The sequence below is a fragment of the Bison bison genome, unplaced genomic scaffold (assembly GCF_000754665.1).
Source record: "Bison bison bison isolate TAMUID 2011002044 unplaced genomic scaffold, Bison_UMD1.0 scf7180017864213, whole genome shotgun sequence".
NCBI lineage: Eukaryota > Metazoa > Chordata > Mammalia > Artiodactyla > Bovidae > Bison > Bison bison.
This window is the reverse complement of record NW_011494785.1, coordinates 975,840-1,000,604: the sequence shown is the minus strand read 5'-3', so window position 1 is coordinate 1,000,604 and position 24,765 is coordinate 975,840. Positions and strand designations below refer to the sequence as shown.

Genomic DNA, 24,765 nt, shown 5'->3' with positions numbered 1-24,765 from the left:
AGGATGCGAGTAAATAAAAATGAGATACGGAGGCTTCTTCACCTCAGGTCCAACTGCCTCCTAATAAACCCAAGAGGGGGATGCCTGCAGCTGTGCCCACGCCTGCTCCCCCGTCACAGCCTGTGACTGGGAGGAGTCTTAGAGGATTCAGTCCAGGTGTGACCTTGACCCTTCTGTTCCAGACACACCCCAAGCCCAGACTCAGCTCACTAGAATACAGGACACCGTCCCAGGCCAGGGGAGAGTGACTGCACGGCCCCCTCCTCACCCTCAGAGGGAGGACTCACCACAGGTGAAGCTGGGTCTGCACTCGCCAGGATTGGCCAGCACCGGCTGGAGGCCGTCTTCGCAGTTAGGCACCGGGGGCACGTCACAGCTCACCAAGTCACACACTGAGGGCCAGAGGAGGGATGGGCCCTCAGAGTCCAGCGAGGCCACTCCTGTGCTACTGAGTGGTTCCCTACATTTCTACCCATGAGACCTCCACTGTTTACACACATGATGGCAATGAGATAAAGGTAGAGCTAGAGATGGAGACAGAGGGGGAGCTGGAGATGCAGGGAGAGATGAAGATGCAGGTGGAGATGGAGATGCAGGTTCAGATGGAGATGCAGGTGGAGATGGAGATGCAGGTGGAGATGGAGATGCAGGTGGAGATGGAGATGCAGGTAGAGATGGAGATGCAGGTTCAGATGGAGATACAGGTAGAGATGGAGATGCAGGCAGAGATGGAGATGCAGGCAGAGATGGAGATGCAGGTAGAGATGGAGATTCAGGCAGAGATGGAGATGCAGGTAGAGATGGAGATGCAGGTGGAGAAGGAGATGCAGGTTCAGATGGAGATACAGGTAGAGATGGAGATTCAGGCAGAGATGGAGATGCAGGTGGAGATGGAGATGAAGTTAAAAACGGAGATACAGAGACAAGGAAGGGGTAGGGGGAGGTGATGATAAATAAATATATACATAATAGACAGATGATCAATAGACAGATAACAGATAGATCCAAGATATAGGACAAACTCATGTTAATTACTCCCATCATGTGCAGGGACTCCAGATCTAGGCCAAGTATCTTGAACCCTCTAGACTTCAGGATCACCTTCTGTAAGGTGGGAAGTCCACCACACAGGGCCGGTCTAAGGCTGTCTTGAAATAATGGCAGCAAAGTGCCCAGCACATTGAAGAAGCTTTGTACTGTCCATAAATGAAAGCCTTGAACTAAATGACCACCTGTTCCCTCTACTGCTAACAACCCAAGACGACTGGCATAGGGTCCCAACAGTTTAATAAACTGTTCTCCAGTCAGATCTCCTGACGGGGCTACTGTTCTCCAGTCAGATCTCCTGACGGGGCTTCTGTTTGTCCTTGATACATTTCATCAGCATAAAGCAAAGTCTCATGATTTCTTTTCAAGGTCCTCCCGCTGCCTTGATCTACCTGCTCTCCCTCAAAGATTTTATTGCTGCAAACTTCACAAGCCTGTGTTTTATGTCTTTGCCTGTAAGCTAAAAAAACACCCCGGAGAGGATGAGGACAGTGCACTAGAGATTTCCCGTCATATTAACCAGAATTCCATCCGCTCTGGATTAATTTAATTACACTGTCATTCCACCCATTATTCACAATGTAGTTTGCAATCCTATAACAAAACCCTCTGACACATAACGTGCTGAAATCAAGGTGCCCGTCCATGTGTGGCCTTCTCTACAGTTACTCTGGCATAACTATGCCAGTTACCCTGGCATACTCACAATTTTTAAAGGTTATACTCCACTTATAGTTATCATAAAGTACTGGCTATAACCCCTGTGCTGTATAACACGTCCTTGTAGCTCATCTACTGTGCACACAGTAGCTTGTATATCTTAATCGCCCCGTTTTACCCCTCCCTCTCCCCTCTCCCCACTGGTAACCACTAGCTCGCTCGCTATATCTGTGAGTCTGTGTCTTTTTTGCTATATTCACTAGCTGGTTGCAGTTTTTAGATTCCACATATACGTGGTATCACACAGTGTTTGTCTTTCTCTGTCTGACCCACTTCACTTGGCATCATGCCCTCCAGGTCTATCTGTGTTGCTGCAAGTGTCAAATTTTATTCTTTCTGTGGCTGAGTAGTATTCCATTGCATGTATATACCACATCTTTATGCATTCATCCGTTTCTTTTTTTTTTTTTCTGTTTTTTTTGGCCGCATGGCACATGGGATTTTAGTTCCCCAACCAAGGACTGAACCCGTGGCCCCTGCAGTGCAAGGATGGAGTCTTAACCACTGGACCGCCAAGGAGGTCCCTATCCACTCATCTACTGATGGGCACTTAGGTGGCTTCCATATCTTGGCTGCTGCAAACAAGGCCTCCGCGAACACTGAACCCTATTCTTTCTTAATGCTCTCAAACCTTACATTTGGTAAGTCACTGCAGAATTTTTCTAGGAAGCAAATCCCCTTTTCCAGAGGCTACTCTTTCCAGGTTTTAGAAAATCCACCCCCGGCCCCTCCCACCGTCCCCTTCAGCACCACCACCTCGCCCTCTGGGGCTGGGCTGGGGTCGGACCTGGAGAAAGGGTGACACGTACCACACTCGTACTCGGGACAGCACTGCTGCGTGCTCTGCCGGAGCCGGGCCACCTCACATGGGCCGCACGTGGGCACTGGGGAACAAAAGGCCACAGAGGTCAGAGGAAGAGATAATGGTACCCCCCACCACCCCTCACCCCCTGCAGACTCTGCACCATGGCAACCAGCCAGCCGATCGACAAATGAGTCTCCCCAGCACGTCCTGTCACCCTGCTCAGATGTGCCCTCAGGACACCAGGGCTGAGAGTCAAGGTGGGGAAAGCAGGAGAGGCCTCCCCGGCCCGCCAACCCGAGAGTTCTACCCACGTGCAGAGAGGGGACTCCAGCCCCAAGAGGCAAGGAGCGGGGCTGGCACAGGTAATCCATGTATGGGTCTGGCCCCCCGGCTCTGGAGACGGTGGCGGCGGGGCGGGTGTGGAGGGAGCCTCACCTCCGGACGAGGGGCAGGGCTGTGTCGTGCAGTTGACCTTCCGCCCGCTGAGGCACGTGCAGATCTGGCAGGGCTGATGGTCTGGGACCCACGTTTCCAGGAGCTGAGGGACAACGAGGTTCAGAGAGAGTCCAGGAGTTCGTGGAAGTCAGGCGTCCCACCCCTGGCTCTCTCTCCCCAGGTGGGGCCCCAGGGTCAGAGCCATGCAGATGAGCCGGGGGGACAGACAGATGCCAGGGGGTCCTGAGAAGGAGGAGCCCACGGGGCCGCCCACGTCACTTTGCACGCTCGGGGGAGGGGCAAACCACAGGTGTCCGAAAACATGGAGCTTTCACTGCAGCCCTACTGATGGTGGTGCTAAAATGAAGCAAGGCAAGAAAACGGGGACTCTGGTGTAACCGCCTGGCCGCGTCCCAAGCCAGAGAAGAAGCTAGACTGCAGCCGAAGAAGGGTTCCCTTTGTTTCCAGACCAGACTTCAGACTATGCGGCAAGAAGAATGGAAACGGGGACAGCAAAACTCAGAACCACCACGTGGTTGGGTCTGGGAGTGGCTTTGGAGACCAGGCTGCAGTTTCTAGATGAAGGGTCACCTGGGGGTACCCCCGCTGCACAAGGGCTTTGAATCAGGGGATCCCCCACTTCTACGTAGGCTTCACCCCTGGGTGCCGATGCCTGGCTTCCTCCCCTGCAAGGTGAGGATGCCCCCCAGCCTGCCTCCCAGGACTATGCTAGGAGTTGAGGGCTGTGAACAGCACAGACTGCAGAGCCAAGAATGGCTCCCTTCAGACTCAGCCATGCAGGAAAATTCCAGTGAAATTGCTCCTGAATAAAATGCATTCTTATCCAGCAGCTAAAAGGCCACTAAGAAGTTCCCAGGTCGGGAAGGTCTTACTTATCCCATCTGCTTCCATGGTCCACAATCAGTATCAGCCACTGAGAGGAAGGACATGGGAGAGCTCCAGGTAACCCCTCCCCCAGCTGCCTTCCTCCTGTGGGATTAAACCTCGGAGGCCTCCCTGGGCACCGTCTGCTCACTGCATACATGTAAGAGCGCACATCTGAGGGGCCAGTGCCACGTGGCACAGTTTAGGGCTTTATGTAAACGACTCGTTTAATCCACATTTAATCCTCACCGAAGCCCCACAGCCAGGACATCCTTATTGTCATCCCCACTCGTCCAAGGAGACAGCAGAGGCACCTGCCCGGGTCACATCGTCACAGCACGGAGCTAGGATCTGGACCCAGAATCCACTTGGCAACACTGTGCTTAGCTGCCTCCCAGTAATGAGCATGCATGCTCAGTCGCTCAGTTGTGTCCAATTCTTTGAGACCCTTTGGACTATAGCATGCCAGGCTCCTCTCTCTATGGGATTTTTCAGACAAGAATACTGGAGTGGGTTGCCATTTCCTTTTCCAGGGGATCTTCCCGACCCAGGGATCGAACCTGTATCTCTTACATCTCCCACACTGCAGGTGGATTCTTTACTGCTGAGACATTGGGGAAGCCCCCTTCCTAGGAACAAGTAGCATGAAGTATGTTCAGGATAATTCCCCAAAGGTTCCACACTGACTCACTGAATGTGCCTTCTAATAATCTTATCCAGTGAGGATGACCATCGTCTGCACAGACCAGTGGTGAGAATCACCATCATCTATGCTGACCAGTGGTGACACCAAGGCACAGAGCAGGAGCTTGACCAGGTGGACTCAGCATCCTAGCCCTGGACATCTGCTCTGTCTCCAGACCACAACTGCCAAGCTCAGCCAGCCCGCTGCAGGGCTCGGGGAGTGATGAGCACTAGACACTCTGTCCCAGCCCTCGAATGGCTGATGGTCAAGCCGAGGAAATAGGACTCGCCCATGAAAAGCTGAATGAGATCTCTCAATTGTGATGCATTCACATCACAGAATCCTACTCAGCCGTAAAAACAAACAATGAAACACACAGCATGGATGGATCTCAAGAATATTATGCTGAGTGAAAGAAGCCAGGCAAAAGGGGAGTAATATTGCATGAGTCCGTTTATATAAAATTCCAGAAAATATAAACGAATCTACAATGACAGAAAGGAGACCAGTCCAGTGGTTGCCTGGGGATGAGAGGTGGGGGTACGGGTGTATTAAAAAGGAGGCTCAGGAAACTTTTGGAGGTGATGGGAATTCATTATTTTGATTATGATGACGGCTTTACAGGTGCAGGCACTTGTCAAAACTCATCACACTGTGCGTTTACCTTTGGTGCTGTTTACTGTCTGGGAACTCTCAATAGAGCTGATTTTTAAAATAAAAAATCCAAGAGCCCCAGGAGTGCAGAAAAAAGAGTTCACTAGGATCGGGGGCTCCAGAGAGGTCTCACCTCCTGGAAGTCTGTCCACTGTGGGAGACTGTGCTGAACTTGGAGGACAAGGAGCAGCCCTGAGGCTTTGTGAGCAGGTCCCCCCTCAAAGCTCAGCAGGGACCAGCCTGGTGCCGCAAGCAGGCGCAGAAGGCAGGACGAGGACCAGGAGGCAGAAAAGAAGGTGCAGCAGCCACAGTTCCAGCTCCTCCCAGGGGCTGTGAAGACCCGGGAGGGGCAGAGGGCGCTGACCTCAGAGGCCCAGGACACAGGACACGGGAGGCTAGGCAGAGTGGAGAAGAGAGGGGGCGACTCACGTCTCCCAGGGCATCTCTCTGTCCAGGCGCTTCCTGTTCTTTTACACTGATAGTGATGCCAAGAAAACCATAAACTGAGGGATATTTAGACATTTACGTAACAAAAGTGATGAGATAAGAAAGGAGATTATATAGAGAGATGATCTTATTCGCAAAACAGAGATGCAGACACAGACGCAGAGAAGAAATGTATGGACACCAAAGGGGTAAGGGGGTGGGATGAATTGGGAGACTGGGATTGACCTATATACACTACTATGACTAAAATAGATATCCAGTGAGAACCTACTATATAGCACAGGGAACTCTACTCAGTGCTCTGTGGTGACCTAAATGGGAAGGAAATCCAAAAAAGAGGGGATTTTATATGTATATGTATAGCTGATTCACTTTGCTGTATAGTAGAAACTGTGCTGTGCTGCGCTTAGCAGCTCAGTCGTGTCCGACTCTTTGCGACCCCATGGACTATAGTCTGCCAGGCTCTTCTGTCCATGGGGATTCTCCAGGCAAGAATACTGGAGAGGCTTGCCATGTCCTTCTCCAAGAGATCTTCCCATCCCAGGGATTGAACCCAGGTCTCCCACCATCCAGGTGGATTCTCTACCGTTTGAGCCACCAGGGAAGCCCACAAAAGAAGCAACTATACTCCAATAAAAATTAATTAAAAATAAAAGAAGGGAGATATATATTTATTTATTAGTTTTCTCTCTCTTTTTAAAAATGAACTCCAGACATCTTAAATTTAAGAATGAGTAACACAACTTTCCAACTCTCCTGGGAAAGATCACAATAGATGACCAAAATCAGGTGTTAACCTCCTTTTCCAGGGATTTCCATTGTCCTGGGAAGCTCTTCAGGCCAAAGAACCTATGGCTCCTGAAAAAGCCCTTTTAGGCCTCCAAGGCTGAGCTTCGAAAGGCCCTGAGGCCACACACCTGGAGGGTTATGCAGCCAACTGACCGGCAGAGGGCACTCCTGCATCAGGACTAGCCGACTCCTGATGGCTCCTAACACGGCAGCCCTGTCTCAGTCCCCAGGTTCCAGAGCTGGTACAGTATTGTTACCTGGACAGAACAGGTAAGCCAGATGGCTGGCGTTAAAGATTAAATAAAGATTACAGAACGACAGCCTGCAGAGAGTACAGCAAGGGGAAACGGAAGTCTTCAGAACCCAGGGACTCAGCAAGTCACAAGCACCGTCCACCCCAGCCAGGATTTGAGGAAGATGCGAATAAACTGACATCAGAGATCAGGGAGGGAACCGGGCTCAGGGTGGACCGACAAGGTGATGGAGGCAGTCCTAGAGGGGCCAGAGCAGTGCTTGCCCAGCACAGTGGGGTGGGGAGAACCGCAAAACTGACGGGAGGACAACCCATGCACGGGGGCTCTGGATTCCTCCAGTGTGTGTGTGTGTGTGTGTGTGTGTGTCTGTGCTTAGTCATGTCCGACTCTTTGCGACTCCATGGACGATAGCTCTCCAGGCTCCTCTGTCCACGGGATTCCTCCGGAGCCCGCTATAAAGGCAGAGTGCATTTGTAACATAAACAAGAGCTATGGAAACTGGTAAATATTTTGCCCTTCCGACATTAGCACGAGGGATTTCTACCCTGAATTATTTCCCCAAAGAAAAGTTTTCGAGGCTTTAGTTTTCAGTTTAAAGAAAATTCATTTAATGGGAATGTTCTTCATATTAGATTTTTATTCTTTCTCTGCTATGAGAGTAATGACATTGCAGGTGGCTGGATAATTTTTTTTATCCGTTTAAACTATATTTTCCGAAATAACTAACACTGGCTGTGTTCCCTTCATAGTGTTTTATTAACTGATTTTATGTTGCTTGGTTTTAAAATATATTTTTAAGACCGTTTCTACATCAAAGTACCACACTGTTTGAACGCCGGCTTCAAATGACTTGGATACATATTCCAGTGTGTTGGACTGAAAGGTCGGGAGCAGTGAAAAGGGGAAATGGGGTCAGAGAGAAGGAGTTGGGAAGGAGCTGAGGACCCCAAGATAAAATTCAAAAGCCTCCTGCTTTCAGGATCCTACAGACATCTGACTCATGGAACCAGAAAAACAAACTTGACATTCCTTCCAATCCCAGGATGCCAAGGAAGGAAGTAGAGACCATTTCTGCCTCCCTCTGAGAATACCTGCCACCAACAGCAAAGTGAAGTTGCTCAGTCGTGTCCGACTCTTTGAAACCCCATGGACTGTAGCCCACCAGGCTCTTCCATCCATGGGATTTTCCAGGCAAGAGTACTGGAGTGGGTTGCCATTTCCTTCTCCAGGGGATCTTCCTGACCCAGGGATTGAACCCAGGTCTCCCACATTGAGGGTAGATGCTTTACCATCTGAGCCACCAGGGCAGTGGTACATGTCATCTGTGCCCAGTAGAAGCCTAGGACCGTGCAAGTCAGGTTTTGTCAACTCTTTGGGGGAATATCCGGGAGGATCCCCTGGAGAAGAGAATGACAACCCACTCCAGTATTGCCTGGAGAACTCCATGGACAGAGGAGCCTGGTGGCTACCATCCATGGGATCACAAAGAGTCAGACATGACTGAGCAAGGAACACTTTCACTTATGGTACAGATAGTCACTTAATTTAGCAAGTTGGAATATGGCAGTAGAGAGTGGCTGGGCTTCCCTCTTGGTTTATCGACTACACTGTGAAAACAAAATGGGTTCAACTAGGATAAAACCCAACAACAAAACAGAGCCACTGGAACCATCCAAGTACTAGCCTAATGGACACACGCTTACATGGACACCCGGTCAGCTCAGAGTGTAGCTCACAGTTCCAGTGAGATCTGTGGCAAACGTAGGACACTAAGGGTTGACCTGGTGTACTGAACAGGGTCTTTTTAAATCACCGCTTGCCATCTGAGCCACAGTTCCGTCATCCATTCAATGAGATGTGTAATAATTACCCTATGGAGTCTGGGGGGAGAACCAAGTGAAACAGTCCATATCCTGGCTTACAATGTCAGGGACAGAAGCATGTAGTCATGGATATACTATTCTCGTCATTCTCCAGTTGGTTAGCTAGCTTCACATACATTCTCCTGCTGCTGCTGCTGCTGCTGCTGCTGTGACTAAATACAGTTAAATCATCAACCAGGTTCCCTTAGTGATGAAGGTCTTCCCCGGTGATGATAGAGATGTTAGGCCTTGAGTGTGGCCCACGGTGATAGAACACATCCTCCTTCTCTAGAAGCCAAACAAGCTCCCCTCTAGCACTCTCTGTGGTATCACTGCCAGAATGAAGGGCAGGACCATACCCATGCCCACAGACACACACTGCCCCAGGGACTACAATATATACGTGGGCAACTCTGGAGAGAAGTGACTGCCATCCGAGGCCAGTTCAGTTCAGTTCAGTTGCTCAGTCGTGTCCGACTCTTTGCGACCCCATGAAGTGCAGCACACCAGGCCTCCCTGTCCATCACCAACTCCCGGAGTTCACCCAAACTCTTGTGCATTGAGTCAGTGATGCCATCCAGCCATCTCATCCTCTGTCGTCCCCTTCTCCTCCTGCCCCCAATCCGAGGCCAAGGTGTTGGTAAATAAATAGAGTTTGGTAAATAAATCACCTTTCAAAATAATGACTCCTAAAGGGCTAAAGGAATTGATGACTTGATGACTCAATGACTTCCAAGCAACTAAGCTTAAAGGAAACCTAGCCGAAGGGTAACTTCATATATCAGAAAGAGCAAGCTCTAGGGAGTCAGGCAGAGCTTCAGATATTGACTCCAGCTCCCAACCCATCACCTACAAACTGCATCCGTGGGCAGGGGACCAAGTTCACTCAAGTTCTTTCATTTTCTCAAAGAGGTTTCGTGAGTATTTATAAGATGATGTAAGATAGCGAAGTGTCTTCTGTGGGACCCTAGTCCAAGGGGATGCTGTACACAAACACACACACACACACTCTCTCTCTCTAGTCCAAGGAGATACTATACACACACACACATACCCTAGTCCAAGGGGATGCTACATACACACACATACACTCCACCACACACATTGGATTAGCCAGAAAGTTCATTAGGGTTTTTTCATAACACCTTATGGAAGAACAGGAACGAACTTTTTGGCTAACCCAGTACAATTCCATGGTCTAATAAGTCTGAGAAGCAAAACCTGGCAATGGACATCAGCACATCAAAAGCTCTAAAGAATCCAGCAATAAAGAAACCGTCTAACTTGCTTAGCTAGTGTATTTTCATCCCCTCTTACTGACAATGACTGTCAATACCCTGCCTGCAAAACACATCTTGGAATGTTCAAACATAAATACAGAGTGCTTAGTACAATGCAAGGCACCTAATATATCTTAAAAATGGTGAAAAGTGAAAAAGTGTTAAGTCACTCAGTCGTGTCCAACTCTTTGTGACCCCATGGACTGTAGCCCACCAGGCTCCTCTGACCATGGAATTCTCCAGGCAAGAATACTGGAGTGGAGAGCCATTCCCTTCTCTGGGGGATCTTACCAACCCAGGGATTGAACCTGGGTGTCCTGCAGTGGAGGCAGATTCTTTACTGTCTGAGCCATCAGGGAACCCCCTAATAATGGTAGACATCACTATATAAAGTATTCTTTTCCCATGCCATTCTTTTCCCTGCATTCTACTTATGTGAATATAATCATAAAAAATACTGCTAATGGGAACTTCCCTGGTGGTCCAATGGTAAGAACTTTGCCTTCCAACGCAAGGAGTGCAAGTTTGACTCCTGTCAAGAAACTAAGACCCCCACACGTCTTGTGACCAAAAAACAGAAACAGTAATGCAACAAATTGAATAAAGACATCAAAAAATGTTTTTTAAAAAATAGTACTAGTAGTAATAATGGGTTGTTACACTCTGGTGTTTAACCACACAGCTAACCCACAATAGACTGGAATTTGAACCAAGGTGCGTCCGACTCCAAGTCTTTATGCCATGCTGCTTCCCTGTCCCTCAGGGATGCCTGGAATAGCCGAGCCCTGCTGCCAAGGTTGGAAGGGGCCAATCACGGGTCAATGCTTCCACCACTGAGCCAGTGAGAAGCAGCCCCCTTGGGGAGGCGGGGCTCCTACCTGGTGCCGGATGCCATCGTCACCGACGCACTGGGTACAGGCCTCCTCAGGGACACAGCTGCCTTCCAGCATCACTTGGTGCGGAGGGCAGAAGCAGCCTTCCAAGGGATGGTCCCCGCAGGAGCTCGAGTTGCCCTCACACTGCCGGGGGCAGCCACTCTCGCAGGGGTTGTAGACCAGGGAGGGCGGGCAGGACACAGCTGCAGAGAGAGAAGGAGATGATTCTCAGGGGCCACAGCAACCAGAGGGAAGCAGATACCACTGATTCAAGGCGGCTGGATCATCCAACAAGTTTGCTGGGATGGAAACTAGCCAGTTTCCACCAATTTTCACTCTCTCCATCTTCCATAGAAATAAGACTTTCAAGCTGGGCACATGACCACCCAGAAAAAAGACTACATTTCCCAGCATCCCTTGCAACTAAGCATAGTCACATGACTACATTCTGACCAATGAACTATTAGAGCAAGTGTAGACTCTTACGCAGCTTCTAGGAATCTTTTTTTGAAAGACAGCTGTGCCTCTGGCCCTTCTCCTTCCTTCCCTTCATCCTGCTGCTTGGAACCTGGGTGTGATGGCCAAAGCTCCATCTTACAGCACAAGAAAAGAAGCGAACCCACGCGAGGACAGAGCAGAGAACTAGAACCCACTTTGAGATCTGGAAAGAGCTGAAGCCGCCCGCCTCTGGTCTGCTGTATGACAGAATTTTACTTCTTCCTCGCTTGCAGCCAAATTTAACCCCACCTGATGATGTGAACCTGGGATCCTTAGGAAATTCTGTTGTTCTTTTTTGAATATGGGTATATATAACACTTTAAAAATTCTCTTCAACTTAAAAAAAAAAAGGAACCCACAGCTACAGAGGGATGTCCTGGGAGAGAAGCTACAAAGTGACCCACTTCTCCCACTCTGGTCCTAGCCAACCCCTTCCTCACATTTTCACGGTGCCAAGGCATGTGGTAGAGAAGATTCCAAGGATTTAGACCAACAAAGCCTTTCCTCACGCATGCGTGCTAAGTTGTTTCCATTGTGTCCGATTCTTTGCGACCCCGTGGACTGTAGCCCGCCAGGCTCCTATGTCCATAGGATTCTCCAGGTAAGAATCCTGGAGTGGGTTGCCATGCTCTCCTCCAGGGGATCTTCCCCACCCAGGGATCCAACCCGCATCTCTTGCATCTCCTGCATTGGCAGGCAGTCTCTTTACCACTAGCACCACTTGGGAAGCCCAGATGCACAACAAATTGCCAGGAGGTACAACAATTAATAAATAGAGAAGGTGCAATCAGTAACTCAGAAAGTAACATTTTTCCCTTGATCGGCAGGCAGGTTGAAAGGAGGCAGTAACAGCCAGAGGGACTCATAAAACCAGAGCCCCAACACACCTAGGGGTTTGAAAGGGACAGTGTAAAGGAACAAAGTAGGTGATGAAACAGGTAATCCCACTAGAGGACTGTAAGTGGGGAAAATATCAGAGACCCCTGTAAGTTAATGGTGACTCAGAAAGCAGGTTTGCTTAACCACAAAACCAAGCAGGCTTGCTTAGCAACAAAACCATGAGACAGAAACATGAGACATGTCCCCAAATAATAAAACAGTGGTGGCATGAGCCCCACATCCTGCCCAGTGAGCTCAGTAAGTTTATGATCCCTAGGACATGCTCTCTGCACACATAAAAAACAATCTGTGGACCCAGCTTGACCAGGTAGGGACAAGTAAACCCTGCTCAACCTGGAGGGGGAGCTGATGATAGAAGCATGACATCTACTCAAGAAGACAGGGAAGGTCTTCCCCCCACCCACCACCTCCCCTCTTCTCCTTTGATTATAAAACTGGAGCCCAGTAAGTTCTTGGGGGTGGGGCACCCCCTTGCCCACTTGCTTGTAAAACCTCACATGTGTCCTGTTCTAATAAATCACTTTGCCTCTCGGTGAATTCCTTCTGTGCTAAGACACAGAGGACTTGGTGTAGGAGCTCTTCGGCGCCAGCCCTCCCTCCCCCAACACAAATGACACCAAACCATGTCAAGTTATCTAGTCATCTAGTCCAACTATCATTTCAAGATGCAGAAGCTGAGGTCCAGAAAGACTAAGGAAATAGCTGATCACCCAGATGAGCTGGGGCTAGGATGCCCAAGTCCTCCAGCCCCAGTTAAAGCTGAGACAGCATAATAATCATAAACTCGGAGACTCCGAGATGCTTGCACACATTCATTTCCCTCAAAAAAAAAAATAATAAACATGTGCCAAGTCCAGGTAAGGAAGCTGACCGTGGGGAGGTGCCGGGAGCCGGGGAGGCATTCCACTCGTGACGAAGGTCATGAGGAAGGAGGCTCAGCATACGCAAAGGCAGGACCGAGCCTCAGGAGTCCCCCCGAATATTCTTGAGCATCTACCCCCCAAAAAACCAGAGTCTGCCTACTTTGTGCTTTGTGCTTTGTGCTTTGTGCTTTGTGCTCTCACCTCTGACTTTACTGGGGGCTGTCCCTTACCACCATCTCACTCTCTCTGTCAAAAGAGTTAACCTACAGCTCCAATTAATAAAGTTCCTGGGCAATTAGGAGTGTTTAAATCCAAACCCCTCAGATGGCTCTCTAACTCGCCTGACAAGTTTACCCGGACTCCTACAGCTATTGTTTACAGTCTCCCAGCCTCGAGAGGCACGGGAAGCTTAAGATATTCAAATAGCTTAGAGCCTCTCAGAGAGTTAGAAACTACCAGAATAAACTAGTAAAGGATTTCATTGATGAGCCAATGCTTGTTGCCAAGTTTTCACATCCCCTGAATTGTATCCTTGAATATGTATTAATTAATAGTTGGTATGTAGAAAAAATAAGTAGTGGCCTTGGTGTTAGTAACTTAGACCCTTAAGGTAATAAATTCTTTCCTTTGTTGTAAACCCATTACACATCCACCCTATAGGAATGCAATTTTATCTTCAGAAGATGGCGCCAAACCTTAAAATAATTACTCTTAGAGAAAATAAGTCTTTGTTGATAAGTCCTTGTCAAGAGTCATAAAATGTTAATAGGCCTTCTGGCCAGAAGATGATGTAAATTACCTAAACCATTTGTATACGATAAATTTGCAGGAAAGAAACCCTGGTTTTTGATAAGGGTCAAAGACTGCTGACTTTGCATCCCCTATTATCCTCTATGTGTAACTTGGAGTATATAAACCCCTGTTAAAAATAGAGCTACAGGCCTTGCTCACCAACGCTTGGTCTCCCCATGTCATTCTTCCCTTTAACTTCCAGCTGAGTCTCCATCTGGAGCGCGGAACCCGCCATGCTTACTAATTATGCCTGGGCTTCTAAGATCCGACCGGGGAGGCCTCAGTGTCTCCTCTCCTTCGGGAGAACGGAAGGACACCTGCAGCCTACGTAAGTGGTGCAAACTTCTTGTCTTGAAGTTTTATTGGTCTCCCGTGTAAACCAAGCTACTCAGCTTCTTTTCTCCACTGAATTTTCCTACTGAGCTATCCTCATTCTATTACTCTTTATATCTTTGATAAATATGTAAATAGTCGCCGACTCCGTCTCCCCTTCGAATACCCTGGATCAGCCGGGGCAGGTCCTCGGCAGGGAGGTGTCTACACTAGCAAGCCTATGGTATCTCTAATGAAGAAGCTTCTTGGTATTCGAATGGTACAATTCCACTCACACTTCTAAATCCTGCTCAGGCGTGGCTTGCTCTGGGAGCCTTTGCTACACCCTGGTGCCAGTCCAAGTTCAAGGTGACTGCTTATTCTGTACTTTGCTGGGGCCTTGATGTGTCTTATTGTTGTTCAGTCGCTAAGTTGTGTCCGACTCTTTGTGATCCCATGGACTGCAACATGCCAGGCTTCCCTGTCCTTCACTCTCTCCCGGAGTTTGCTGAAACTCATGTCCATTGAGTTGGTGATGCCATCCAATGTGTCTGATAAAGTCACATGTGCAGGAACTGCAGAAATACTGATAGAAAGGACCATGCTTTCATTTACCTAGAAACTCGTTACATAGAAATCCTGTGTTCAAATTACCTGTATGTCTACCATCTTACTTGACCCTGAATGGAATCCTAGGGAACAGGAAAGGCGGAGATTTTGATCTCCATGGCCCAGATTTTAAAAATATGAGGTTTCAGGGAGGTTGAGCAGGCTTCTCATTCGTCATTCTTCACAGCATTTGGGGGAGCCTGTGGAGACTCACCCGGAGAAGGCAATGGCACCCCACTCCGGTACTCTTGCCTGGAAAATCCCATGGATGGAGGAGCCTGGTAGACTGCAGTCCATGGGGTCACTAAGAGTCGGACACGACTGAGCGACTTCACTTTCACTTTTCACTTTCATGCATTGGAGAAGCAAATGGCAACCCACTCCAGTGTTCTTGCCTGGAGAATTCCAGGGACAGAGGAGCCTGGTAGGAGGCCGTCTATGGGGTCGCCCAGAGTCGGACATGACTGAAGCAACTTAGCAGCAATGAAGACTCACCACAGAAATCAGGAGTCCTCCAGTCGACACACACCCCCTTGGTCCGGCAGAGGTGGGCATAAGAGGCAATGGCTTCACACACTTGCTCCTGCTGGCAACTGTCCTGCTGGCACATGGCATGAAATGTGGCTGGAGCAAGGACCTTGTGGCACTCAGCAAATAGCTCAGAGAGGAGGACCTGGCAGCGGGAGCCCTGGGAGATGGGGCACGGCTCCTCGGGGCCCAGCGGGCATGTCTGCCCCGGCTGCTGCACCGTCCACTCCCGGACCAGTGTCTTCCAGTCCTCAGTGACCGTGCCATCCCTCAGCATGAAGTCATTGGCCCCGTTCTCATCACAGAACCCTAGAGAAACCAGGAGAGACATGGTTGAGAGCCCAAAGCCAGCTCCCGATGCTGGAGGCTTGGTCATTCTCCACCCCTGCCAGCATCTGAGCCCACTACCGGACCCAGAAATGGCAGTAGCCAGGGGCCCTGAGATTAGACCAAGGAGGGCGTACATCTCAGGGAAGAAGCAGACAACAGTCTTACCACAGAGACCATACGTCTTTGAGGCAAAGATCTTGGGCCTCAGCTGCAGCTGGAACTCGTTGTTTTGTGGGGTGAAGGAGAGGATGTGGCCCAGAAGGTTGAATCTGACCTCGAACATGATGGTACCATAGACTCTGACCTCCATGTCCCCACCCAGGTAAGGGACAGAGACCAGTCTCCCATTCACCATCACCTGCCCAAAGGAGAAAAGCCCCATCAGTAGTCATGGCAACGAAGGATCCTAGGATTTCACTTGTAGTCTCTTTCCACAGTTCATGACAGTCCCTACACATTCATCCCACTCAACTCCACTGTTATTCACAAACTTGGGCACTGGCCGGCAGCTCTTCTAAGATAAAGGGGCTCTACAGAGCTTGGCAGGAGAGTGGACTCTTACAAAGCTGAACAGCCAGCCAGGCATCTGGAACCCAAAAGCTCAGGGGTTAAAGGAAACCTTGAGTCCATCTGCACTCGACAGGGAAGACTGACTCCTCAAGACAGGCTGGGGAAGTTGCCATTTGCCAACTCATTGATGCCCTATCTCCAGGAGCATCTAATAGGAACACTTTAATCTTTATTTTATTTTGGTCACCAGATCTACAGAGGCTCCACAACATATCACACCAAACCTGTTAAAATACACTCACCTCCCATGATGACTATAATTTTTGCTGTAAAAAATTTGGAAAGCTTTTTATCCTTTTGAATTTTAAACATTTGGCTATGAGCTACTCATTTAATATATGACGAGCTGTGATTATTTTTTTCAGCAATCACTGTGCGTGTTCAAGAAGTCTTGCAAGAGAAGGTCTAACCCTTAAGTTGCTTTCATGTAATGAAATATTTATGATTTCCAAAAGAACTGAAGGATACAACCTCTTGTAAACAGGTAATCAAACATTTATTTTGATGAGTTTTGCAGTTTCCCTTTTGAGTTTTGGAGCCACACATTTTTCTTAGGCCCTAAATATTTTCAAAGGCTTTCATCTAGGCCCTAAATATTTTCCTTCAGAAGGTTGGCAGGCCCTAGCCTAGGAACAGGGCGCAAAATGCCTGCTGGACAAACAGCTTGGTGTCAACCCCAATCTTCTACTAGTGCAAAAAACTGGCACCCCATTGACGATGTAATGCTACTGACATCAAACCCTTTCTGGGACTTCCCTGGGGGTCCAGTGGCTAAGACTCCATGCTCCCAATGCAGAGGCCTAGGTTTGATCCCCAGTCAGGGAACTAAAATCCCACATGCCACAACTAAAGATTCCACACGCCACAACTAAGAGTTTGCCGAACTCAGATAAGGAAATATTTCCATCAGCAGATGAATGGATAAGAAAGCTGTGGTACATATACACAATGGAGTATTACTCAGCCATTAAAAAGAATACATTTGAATCAGTTCTAATGAGGTGGATGAAACTGGAGCCTATTATACAGAGTGAAGCAAGCCAGAAAGAAAAACACCAATACAGTATACTAACGCATATATATGGAATTTAGAAAGATGGTAACAATAAACCCTGTATACGAGACAGCAAAAGAGACACTGATGTATAGAACGGTCTTTTGGACTCTGTGGGAGAGGGAGAGGGTGGGATGATTTGGGAGAATGACATTGAAATATGTATAATATCATATATGAAACGAGCCGCCAGTCCAGGTTCGATGCACGATACCGGATGCTTGGGGCTGGTGCAATGGGACGACCCAGAGGGATGGTATGGGGAGGGAGGAGGGAGCAGGGTTCGGGGTGGGGAACGCATGTATGCCTGTGGCGGATTCATTTTGATATATGGCAAAACCAATACAATATTGTAAAGTTAAAAAATAAAATTAAAAAAAAAAAGAAATATTTCTTTAAAAAAAAAAAAGAAAGGAAAAAAATGGACCCTTCCTTCCGAATCTGAGCCCTGAACAACAAGAAATCACACCAAAAGGAGATGCAATAAGCCCCTTCTACAGAGATAGCACCTTGCTAATCAGGCAGAAGGTCAAGTCTCCGCACAGGAATACCAGCTAAAACCAGCTGCCACTGGGTCCACGTGGCTTCCCCAAGGGCCCTGCCACGGGACCACGGAAAGCACCTCTTACCTCCATGTTGCTGCGGAGCTCAACCGAGAGGCCGTTCTGCTTCACCTCCACAGATTTCATGCAGGCCTGCCTCGCCCCAGCGCTGCAGAATCCATTATGGAGAATCACCTCCAAGTCCTGCTCCTTGTTGTGAAACAGAACATATGAGCAGTTGCCGGTCAGCTTGAAATTCCGTCCATCAAAGGTCACGATGTGCCGAGTGGAGCTGCCTGTGCACACACCTGGGCGAGAAAGCAAAGGATGGGTATGACTTGAGCGGACTCGCACCCATGCAAAGAAGCAGCCGCATGCAGATATCCAGAGCTGAGAGTTGGGTGGGCTTTTTGAAGCCACAGAGGAAAATTTCTTCCTTTTTACAGAATAGGAAACTGATTCTGAGAGGTAGAGCACCTTAGGTAACACTTGGCCATTAAATATGTTCCTAGGAAAGATTTAGAAGGATGAGGATTCCATTAAAATGTGGCAAATTATAGAGCCATACTTCCAAAAAATGTAAACGTGCAAAGTTAATGCTCTCCCCCACAAGCATGTCTTGGCCCAGGAAACAAAGTGAGGTTCCAGGGGTGTTAGGACACGTTTAAACCACAACAAGCTAAGCAAACCATGAGCTCATGACCTCACTGGAAAGGAAGTTCCCCTAAAGGCGCACGTGTCTTTTCAGCTACCAAGTGACTAATGGTACACATGGCCATGTTGACATGATCCCTTAAGAGACCCTGAAAGAGAAATATTCCTGAAGCCAAAACAAACGGTGGGGTCTTGACACGATCTCGTCTGCCACTTGTCCATCCACACCATCAGCAAACTCTCAGGGTTTCTATTAAAACACCACTTGGGAAGACTAATCATCTTGCCACTATGTCAGATGATTCCATAAAAATCCCCCCAATGGACCACAGTCCATGAATAAAGGAAATCAGTCCTGAATATTCATTGAAAGGACTGATACTGAAGCTGAAGCTCCAACACTTTGGCCACCTGATTCGAAGAACTGACTCACTGGAAAAGACCCTGATCCTGGGAAAGATTTAAGGCAGGAGGAGAAGGGGGCGACAGATGACGAGCTGGTTGGATGGCCTCACCAACTTGATGGATGTGAGTTTGAGCAAGTTCTGGGAGTTGGTGATGGACAGGGAAGCCTGGCATGCTACAGTCCATGGGTTGCAAAGAGTCGGACATGACTGAGTGACTTAACTGAACTGATGGTCCAGAGTCATACATGATCTGAAAACTAATCTCGGACTTCAGTAAAGTTGGAAACGAGCCTTCCAGACAAACCATGACCACGTCTATGGTGGTGAAGAAATGGAAACCAAGAACTGAGAGGCAGATCCAGGGGGTTAGCAAGGACTCACTAACACCACCCTTGCTCTCCGCCAGGCCCAGGAGACCTCCATAGCAAGAACGACCCATATACCAAGGCAGCACAGACCCTGGCAAATGATACACCATTGGTCAGGGCTGATCGGCTCCCAGATGCTCTTCTACTCAAAGTTCCCCACGTTCTGGGCAGCCGGTCACGTCCAAGCAACAGTCCTGAATGCTACCACCCCATTGACATCCACGCTGTAAGTGTTCCCAGACACTCCAGCAGGGGTACCGTGAAGTCTTTTTTTAAAAGAAAATATCTATCTGGTCTTAGTTGCCACATGTAGAATCTTTCAGTTGCAGCATGTGGGATCTAGTTCTCCAATCAGGAATCGAACCCAGGGCCCCTGCATTGGGAATGTGAAGCCTAAGGCACTGGACCACCAGGGCAGTCCCTGTGGCCAAGTCTTAAGCAGTCCAGCCCCAGCTGCCACAAGAACGTAGTAAGTCCCAAGATAAAGAAATGGCATTAAGCTGGCAGGTTAGTGGGAGTGGCTTTGCCCACCTGGAACTAGCTGGTTCAGTGAAATGGTGTTAAGCTGGCAGGTTAGTGGGAGTGGCTTTGCCACCTAAATGACTTAACTTCTGTGATCCTCTCCTATCTGCTCTGCTCTCTTTGAACCAACAGGGCAACTTCTGGGCATATCTTTCTATAGACTTCTGACACTGAGAACCCCGTGAATGCCTCACACACAGAAGGCAAACAGATGGAATCAGCTAGGATGGCGGAGAGGAAAATTCAAGACGGAACACAAACAGGTACAAAATCAAATGAATGGTAATGAATAATGTGAGTACACAGCAGGGAAGGGGGAAACTAACCTAAATAACTTTGGTGAAAAATTTACTCTGTACCCAAAGTGAAAGTCGCTCAGTCATGTCTGACTCTTTGCGACCTCATGGACTACGGAATTCTCCAGGCCTGAATACTGGATTGGGTATCCTTTCCCTTCTCCAGGGGATTTTCCCAACCCAGGGATCGAACCAAGGTCTCCTACATTGCAGGCGGATTCTTTACCAGCTGAGCCACCAAGGAAGCCCAAGAATACTGGAGGGTGTAGCCTATCCCTTCTCCAGGGGATCTTTCCAACCCAGGAATCGAACTGGGGTCTCCTGCATTGCAGGCAGATCCTTTACCAGCTGAGCTACCCGGAAAGCCCTGCACGAATGTATACTCTAGTTAGTATATTTGGTTTTCATAAAGATATTGGTTAGCAGTTCTGTTTTTGTGGGGGTTTTTTTTGGCTGCGTGGCATGTGGGATTTTGATCCCCAACCAGGGATCAAACCCACATCCCCTGCATTAGAAGCATGGCATCTTAACCACTGAACCGCTAGGGAACTTCCTTGGTAGCAAATCTGAAACTACTTTGTGTGTATTTTGTATACGGTCTACAAAGGAATGAAGGCCCAGGGTTGCTTTAAAAGTGCTCAAACTTCTATATGGTAAGGAGGACACCTAAAGAGAGACAAAGAGAGAGCCTGTGTGAGGGGTTGAATGCAAAAACAAGTAAATGAAAATAACAAAACAAAGGAAACCAGAAGGATGGCAGGATGAAGCAGTGGGCAGGCAAAGAATATAGAATACACAACTGATATCAAAGGAAAACTCGGGAGAGCTGGCAAGAAAGAGCAGCTGCCTTAAACACCTGTCAGGCCAGAACACAGGGCCCTCCCATGGAAGCACCAATCGTGTAAGAACTTGAGAATCCACTTCCAGCCCCACCATCCCCAAAGGCAGGCGGTCCATGCTGGGATCAGGGAGGCTTTTCAGCTCTAACTCAAGTTCAAAGTCTTATTTATTACCCAGGAGCAGGCATCTAACCAGTATTCTTGCCTGGAGAATCCCATGGACAGAGGAGCCTGGAGGGCTACGGTCCACGGGATCACAAAGAGTCAGACACGACTGAGCGACTGAGCAAGAGGCTGAGTACTGACCTCAGAAAATCAATTCCTCCCTCTGGTTATGCATTATCTGGGGATGTGCCCTCCAAAAGGCACAGGAAGGAGATGGGGAGCCCTGGAATGGGATGGAAACATGTCCCAAGGACAGGAGAGTGAGGGAACATGGGTGGTAGGGGCAGGAGATGGCCTTCTGGTCTACCTCTTGGCACAGACAAGCAAAAGGCACCAGACCCTGAACACTGCCCAGGCTGAGGAAACAAAGGACTCACAGGGACAGGCCCAGCGGCAGCCACAGGCTTCCTCCATCCTGAGCGGGGTCTGGCCGTCGGGGCATGATGGCTGTGGCCCCTGATCGCAGTTGACCCGGTGACTCTTCAGCAAGGTCTGGCCATCTGGCAGGCAAGTCACCGTGTGGCACTGATCCAGCAAGGTCCAGACGTCCCCAGGCTGCAGAGACAGAACCACATTCGGGCAGGGAGTGGAGTGAGGCACTTCAACATCCACTAGGCAACTAACCCTCCCGCCCTCAAGAGACACAGAAACTACAACTTGGGCCTGATTGGCAAGGAGATAGGAGACAGAACGTAAGATTTACGGGTGGATCCACTCCCATCCCCAGCCAAAATTTTTCAATTTTTTATTTACTTATTTAGGCTTTTATTATTATTTATTCCATGCTAGGTCTTGCTGCTGCGTGAGCTTTCTCTAGTCGTGGTGAGCGGGGGCCACTGTCTAGTTGCCGTGCGTGGGTCTCATTGCGGTGACGTCTCCCGTGGTGGAGCACAGGCTCTGGGGTATGCGGGCTTCAGTAGCTGCGGCTCCCGGGCTCTAGAGCACAGGCTCAATAGTTATGGCCCACAGCCTTGGTTGCTGCGCGGCATATGGGATCTGCCCAGATAAGGATCGAACCTGTGTCTCCTGCCTTGGCAGACAGATTTTTTTACCACTGAGCCCCCAAGGAAGCCTCCAATTAAAAAAAAAAAAAAAAGCTATTGGACCCAGACCAAAGGAGGAAACGTTAACCAGGGGGTTGAGGACTCCAAATATACATTCCTGATCTTTCCTTCAAAGCCAACAGAAAGGAACTTACCCTCCTCTCATTCCCGTCCTCATCCACGCAAACACTGACGAACCCTGAAACAGACACAAGTCAGACCTCTGTCCCCACCCACCACCCAGAAATTGTGAGCCATTTGCTCAGCTACCTGGCTGGTCCTTGAAGCTGGATTGACTGAAAAGAACGTGAGTGAAATGAGCAGTGAGGGTTCGGGTATGGAAGATTAGAAGGCAGTCATCCTGTGGTTCTTCAGGCAAACATTGTGGGGTGCTTTATTTTTTTGGCTTTGCCTTATGGCTTGCAGGATCTTAGTTCCCTGACCAGGGGAGCGAGTCCATGCTCCCAGCAGTGGGAGCGTACAGTCCTAACCACTGGATCACCAGAGAATTCCATAAGCTTTGTGGTTGTTAGTCATTATAGTGATACAACAGTAATAACATGGCAACAACTACAATCGATATCTTCTTGTCCTCTTTTCTATGTATTGATATTAATATATCAGTGTCTAGTAAGAAGAGGGAAATGAGACAAGATCCTGAAACCTTGAAAGAGATCTTCAAAATTCCTACCAAGAGAGCTATCATCTAGCAAGACAGGGCAATAACTCCTAGTAGGTTTGGACTCACACCTAATTATATTAGGAAAATACAAAAAAACAAGTTTAAAAAATATCATGCATGTGGAAAAAAAGGAGATCAACCCAGTCAATCCTAAAGGAAATCAACCTGAATATTCATTGGAAGGACTGATGTTGAAGCTGAAGCTCCAATACTTTGACCACCTGATGCAAAGAGCTGACTCATTGGAAAAGACCTTGATGCTGGGAAAGACTGAAGTAGGAGGAAAAGGAGACGACAGAGGGTGAGACAATTGGATGGCATCACGATTCAATGGACATGAACTTGAGCAAACTCCGGGAGATAGTGAAGGACAGGGAAGTCTGATGTGCTGCAGTTCATGGGGTCGCAGAGAGTCAGACACGACTTGGTGACTGAACAGCAATGGTAAAAACAAAAAGCTTCTAACCCTAAATCAATTTAAACTATGGTACTTTGATGTTAAATTCTATGTTACTGTATTTCTTTTTTTAATCTTTTTATTTTCTTTTTTATTGAAGTATAGTTGATAGACAATACTGTGCCAGTTTCAAGTGTACCACAGAGGGACTGCTATATTTTTTAGATTACATTCCATCATAGATTATTTCAAGATCTTGAATGTAAATCTCCATGCTATATGGTAAATCTGTGTTGCTGTTCTAAAGTCTTTTACACCCATGCTGAGCATGAGTGCAGGGCCTGGAGAAGAGGTCCATGACCTGCGGATGTTAGGGTTCCCTGCCTCTGCCTTCCATTTCTCTGTCCAGAAGCCCCATCTATAGGGAGCAAGGACAGTAAGGAGGGAAGGAAGTATATACACAGAGAACTTTCTGGCAGCCCCTTGGAGGTTTGTCTTACAATCTCCCACAAGCAGAAATTTATAGATCATGGCCTATAAAGCAGTCTTAATTCAAGGCCAAATCTCACGTATGGGAACCTTCTAGTGTCGAGATGGGTTTCACTGCTTTTGCTTCTATTTTGAGGGGATAAGAGAGACATCACAAGACTCACCAGAGCATAGCCTCTGGAAGAAAGAGTTGCCAAGGGCAACCATGCTGGGGAGGTCTTCGATCCGCTGGAGCTCTGCCACGTTGGAGCTGGCCCCCGGACCTGCCAGGACCCTCAGCTGGGCTGCATCATACTGGTCCCCAATCCCGATGGGGAACACGGCCACTCCTGCGGTTACAGAGGAACGAGAAAGGGTCTGTGCCCACCTCTGGTCGAGTGGGTTCAGAGTGGTCTGGCCTGAAGCTTCACCCAGCCACTTGTACAGCCTCAATATTTTTAAGCAATTATCCTCCAATTAGAAATAAATTTTTTTAAAACTACAAAAAAAAAAGATGAGCTGTTCTCCAGGGAGATACTAAGATGCTACATCATTCCACTCAGCCAGCACTCCACGCCCACCCACCGCCCCTGGCCCACAGGACTGAACCCTGGACACTCACGGTTGGATCTGGCAGCAGTGGCGCCCGCCTCCACTGAGTCCATGGAGGAGCCTGTGACCAGGATCACCACCACCTTGGAGGCACTGGGCCTGGCACCGTGGACTTGGGACGTGATGTAGCGTGCCGCGAAGGACAGCGCCTGCCCTGGGAACAGACAGTGGACCGCACAATCAGTCCTGACTCAGGAATGGGGGTCCTGAGGCCAGCTGAGCACGCCATCTCCCGATGGAGCCTCGGATCCCTGAGACGGAATGACTCGGAGACTCGGAGAGGCTCACATACAGGTGAGGGGACGAAGAATGTCTCGGCCCTTAGTTTACAGGAAGGGAAACTAAGGCCAAGGAGCGACGGCCAGCCGGGGTCACTCGGTCACTTGTGCCAGGAGCGGGGACTGCACGCAGCCCCTACCCCCATCCCGCACCCACGTTACCGACTTGGCTGGGGCCTCCCTCGCGCTGCATGGGGTCCACAAGGCTCAGCAGGTGGGCTTTGTCCACGTGTATGTTCCAAGGCACGTCAACGTTGGTGTTGCTTCCATACTGCAGGACCGACACCTGGGTGAGCTG

The 24,765-nt window shown here is 48.8% G+C and overlaps 1 protein-coding gene across 1 annotated transcript in view; it reads right to left on the bottom strand.

Annotated features, from left to right (window-relative positions):
* VWF (von Willebrand factor) overlaps positions 1-24,765 on the bottom strand; it is a 125,850-nt gene that overhangs the window by 20,584 nt on the left and 80,501 nt on the right. The window contains 12 exon segments of the mRNA XM_010845201.1: positions 288-392; positions 2,577-2,651; positions 3,008-3,110; positions 10,742-10,941; positions 15,208-15,549; positions 15,736-15,928; positions 17,824-18,044; positions 21,365-21,542; positions 22,186-22,229; positions 23,763-23,927; positions 24,200-24,343; positions 24,630-24,762. Of these exon segments, the coding sequence (XP_010843503.1) occupies positions 288-392; positions 2,577-2,651; positions 3,008-3,110; positions 10,742-10,941; positions 15,208-15,549; positions 15,736-15,928; positions 17,824-18,044; positions 21,365-21,542; positions 22,186-22,229; positions 23,763-23,927; positions 24,200-24,343; positions 24,630-24,762 (1,903 nt within the window).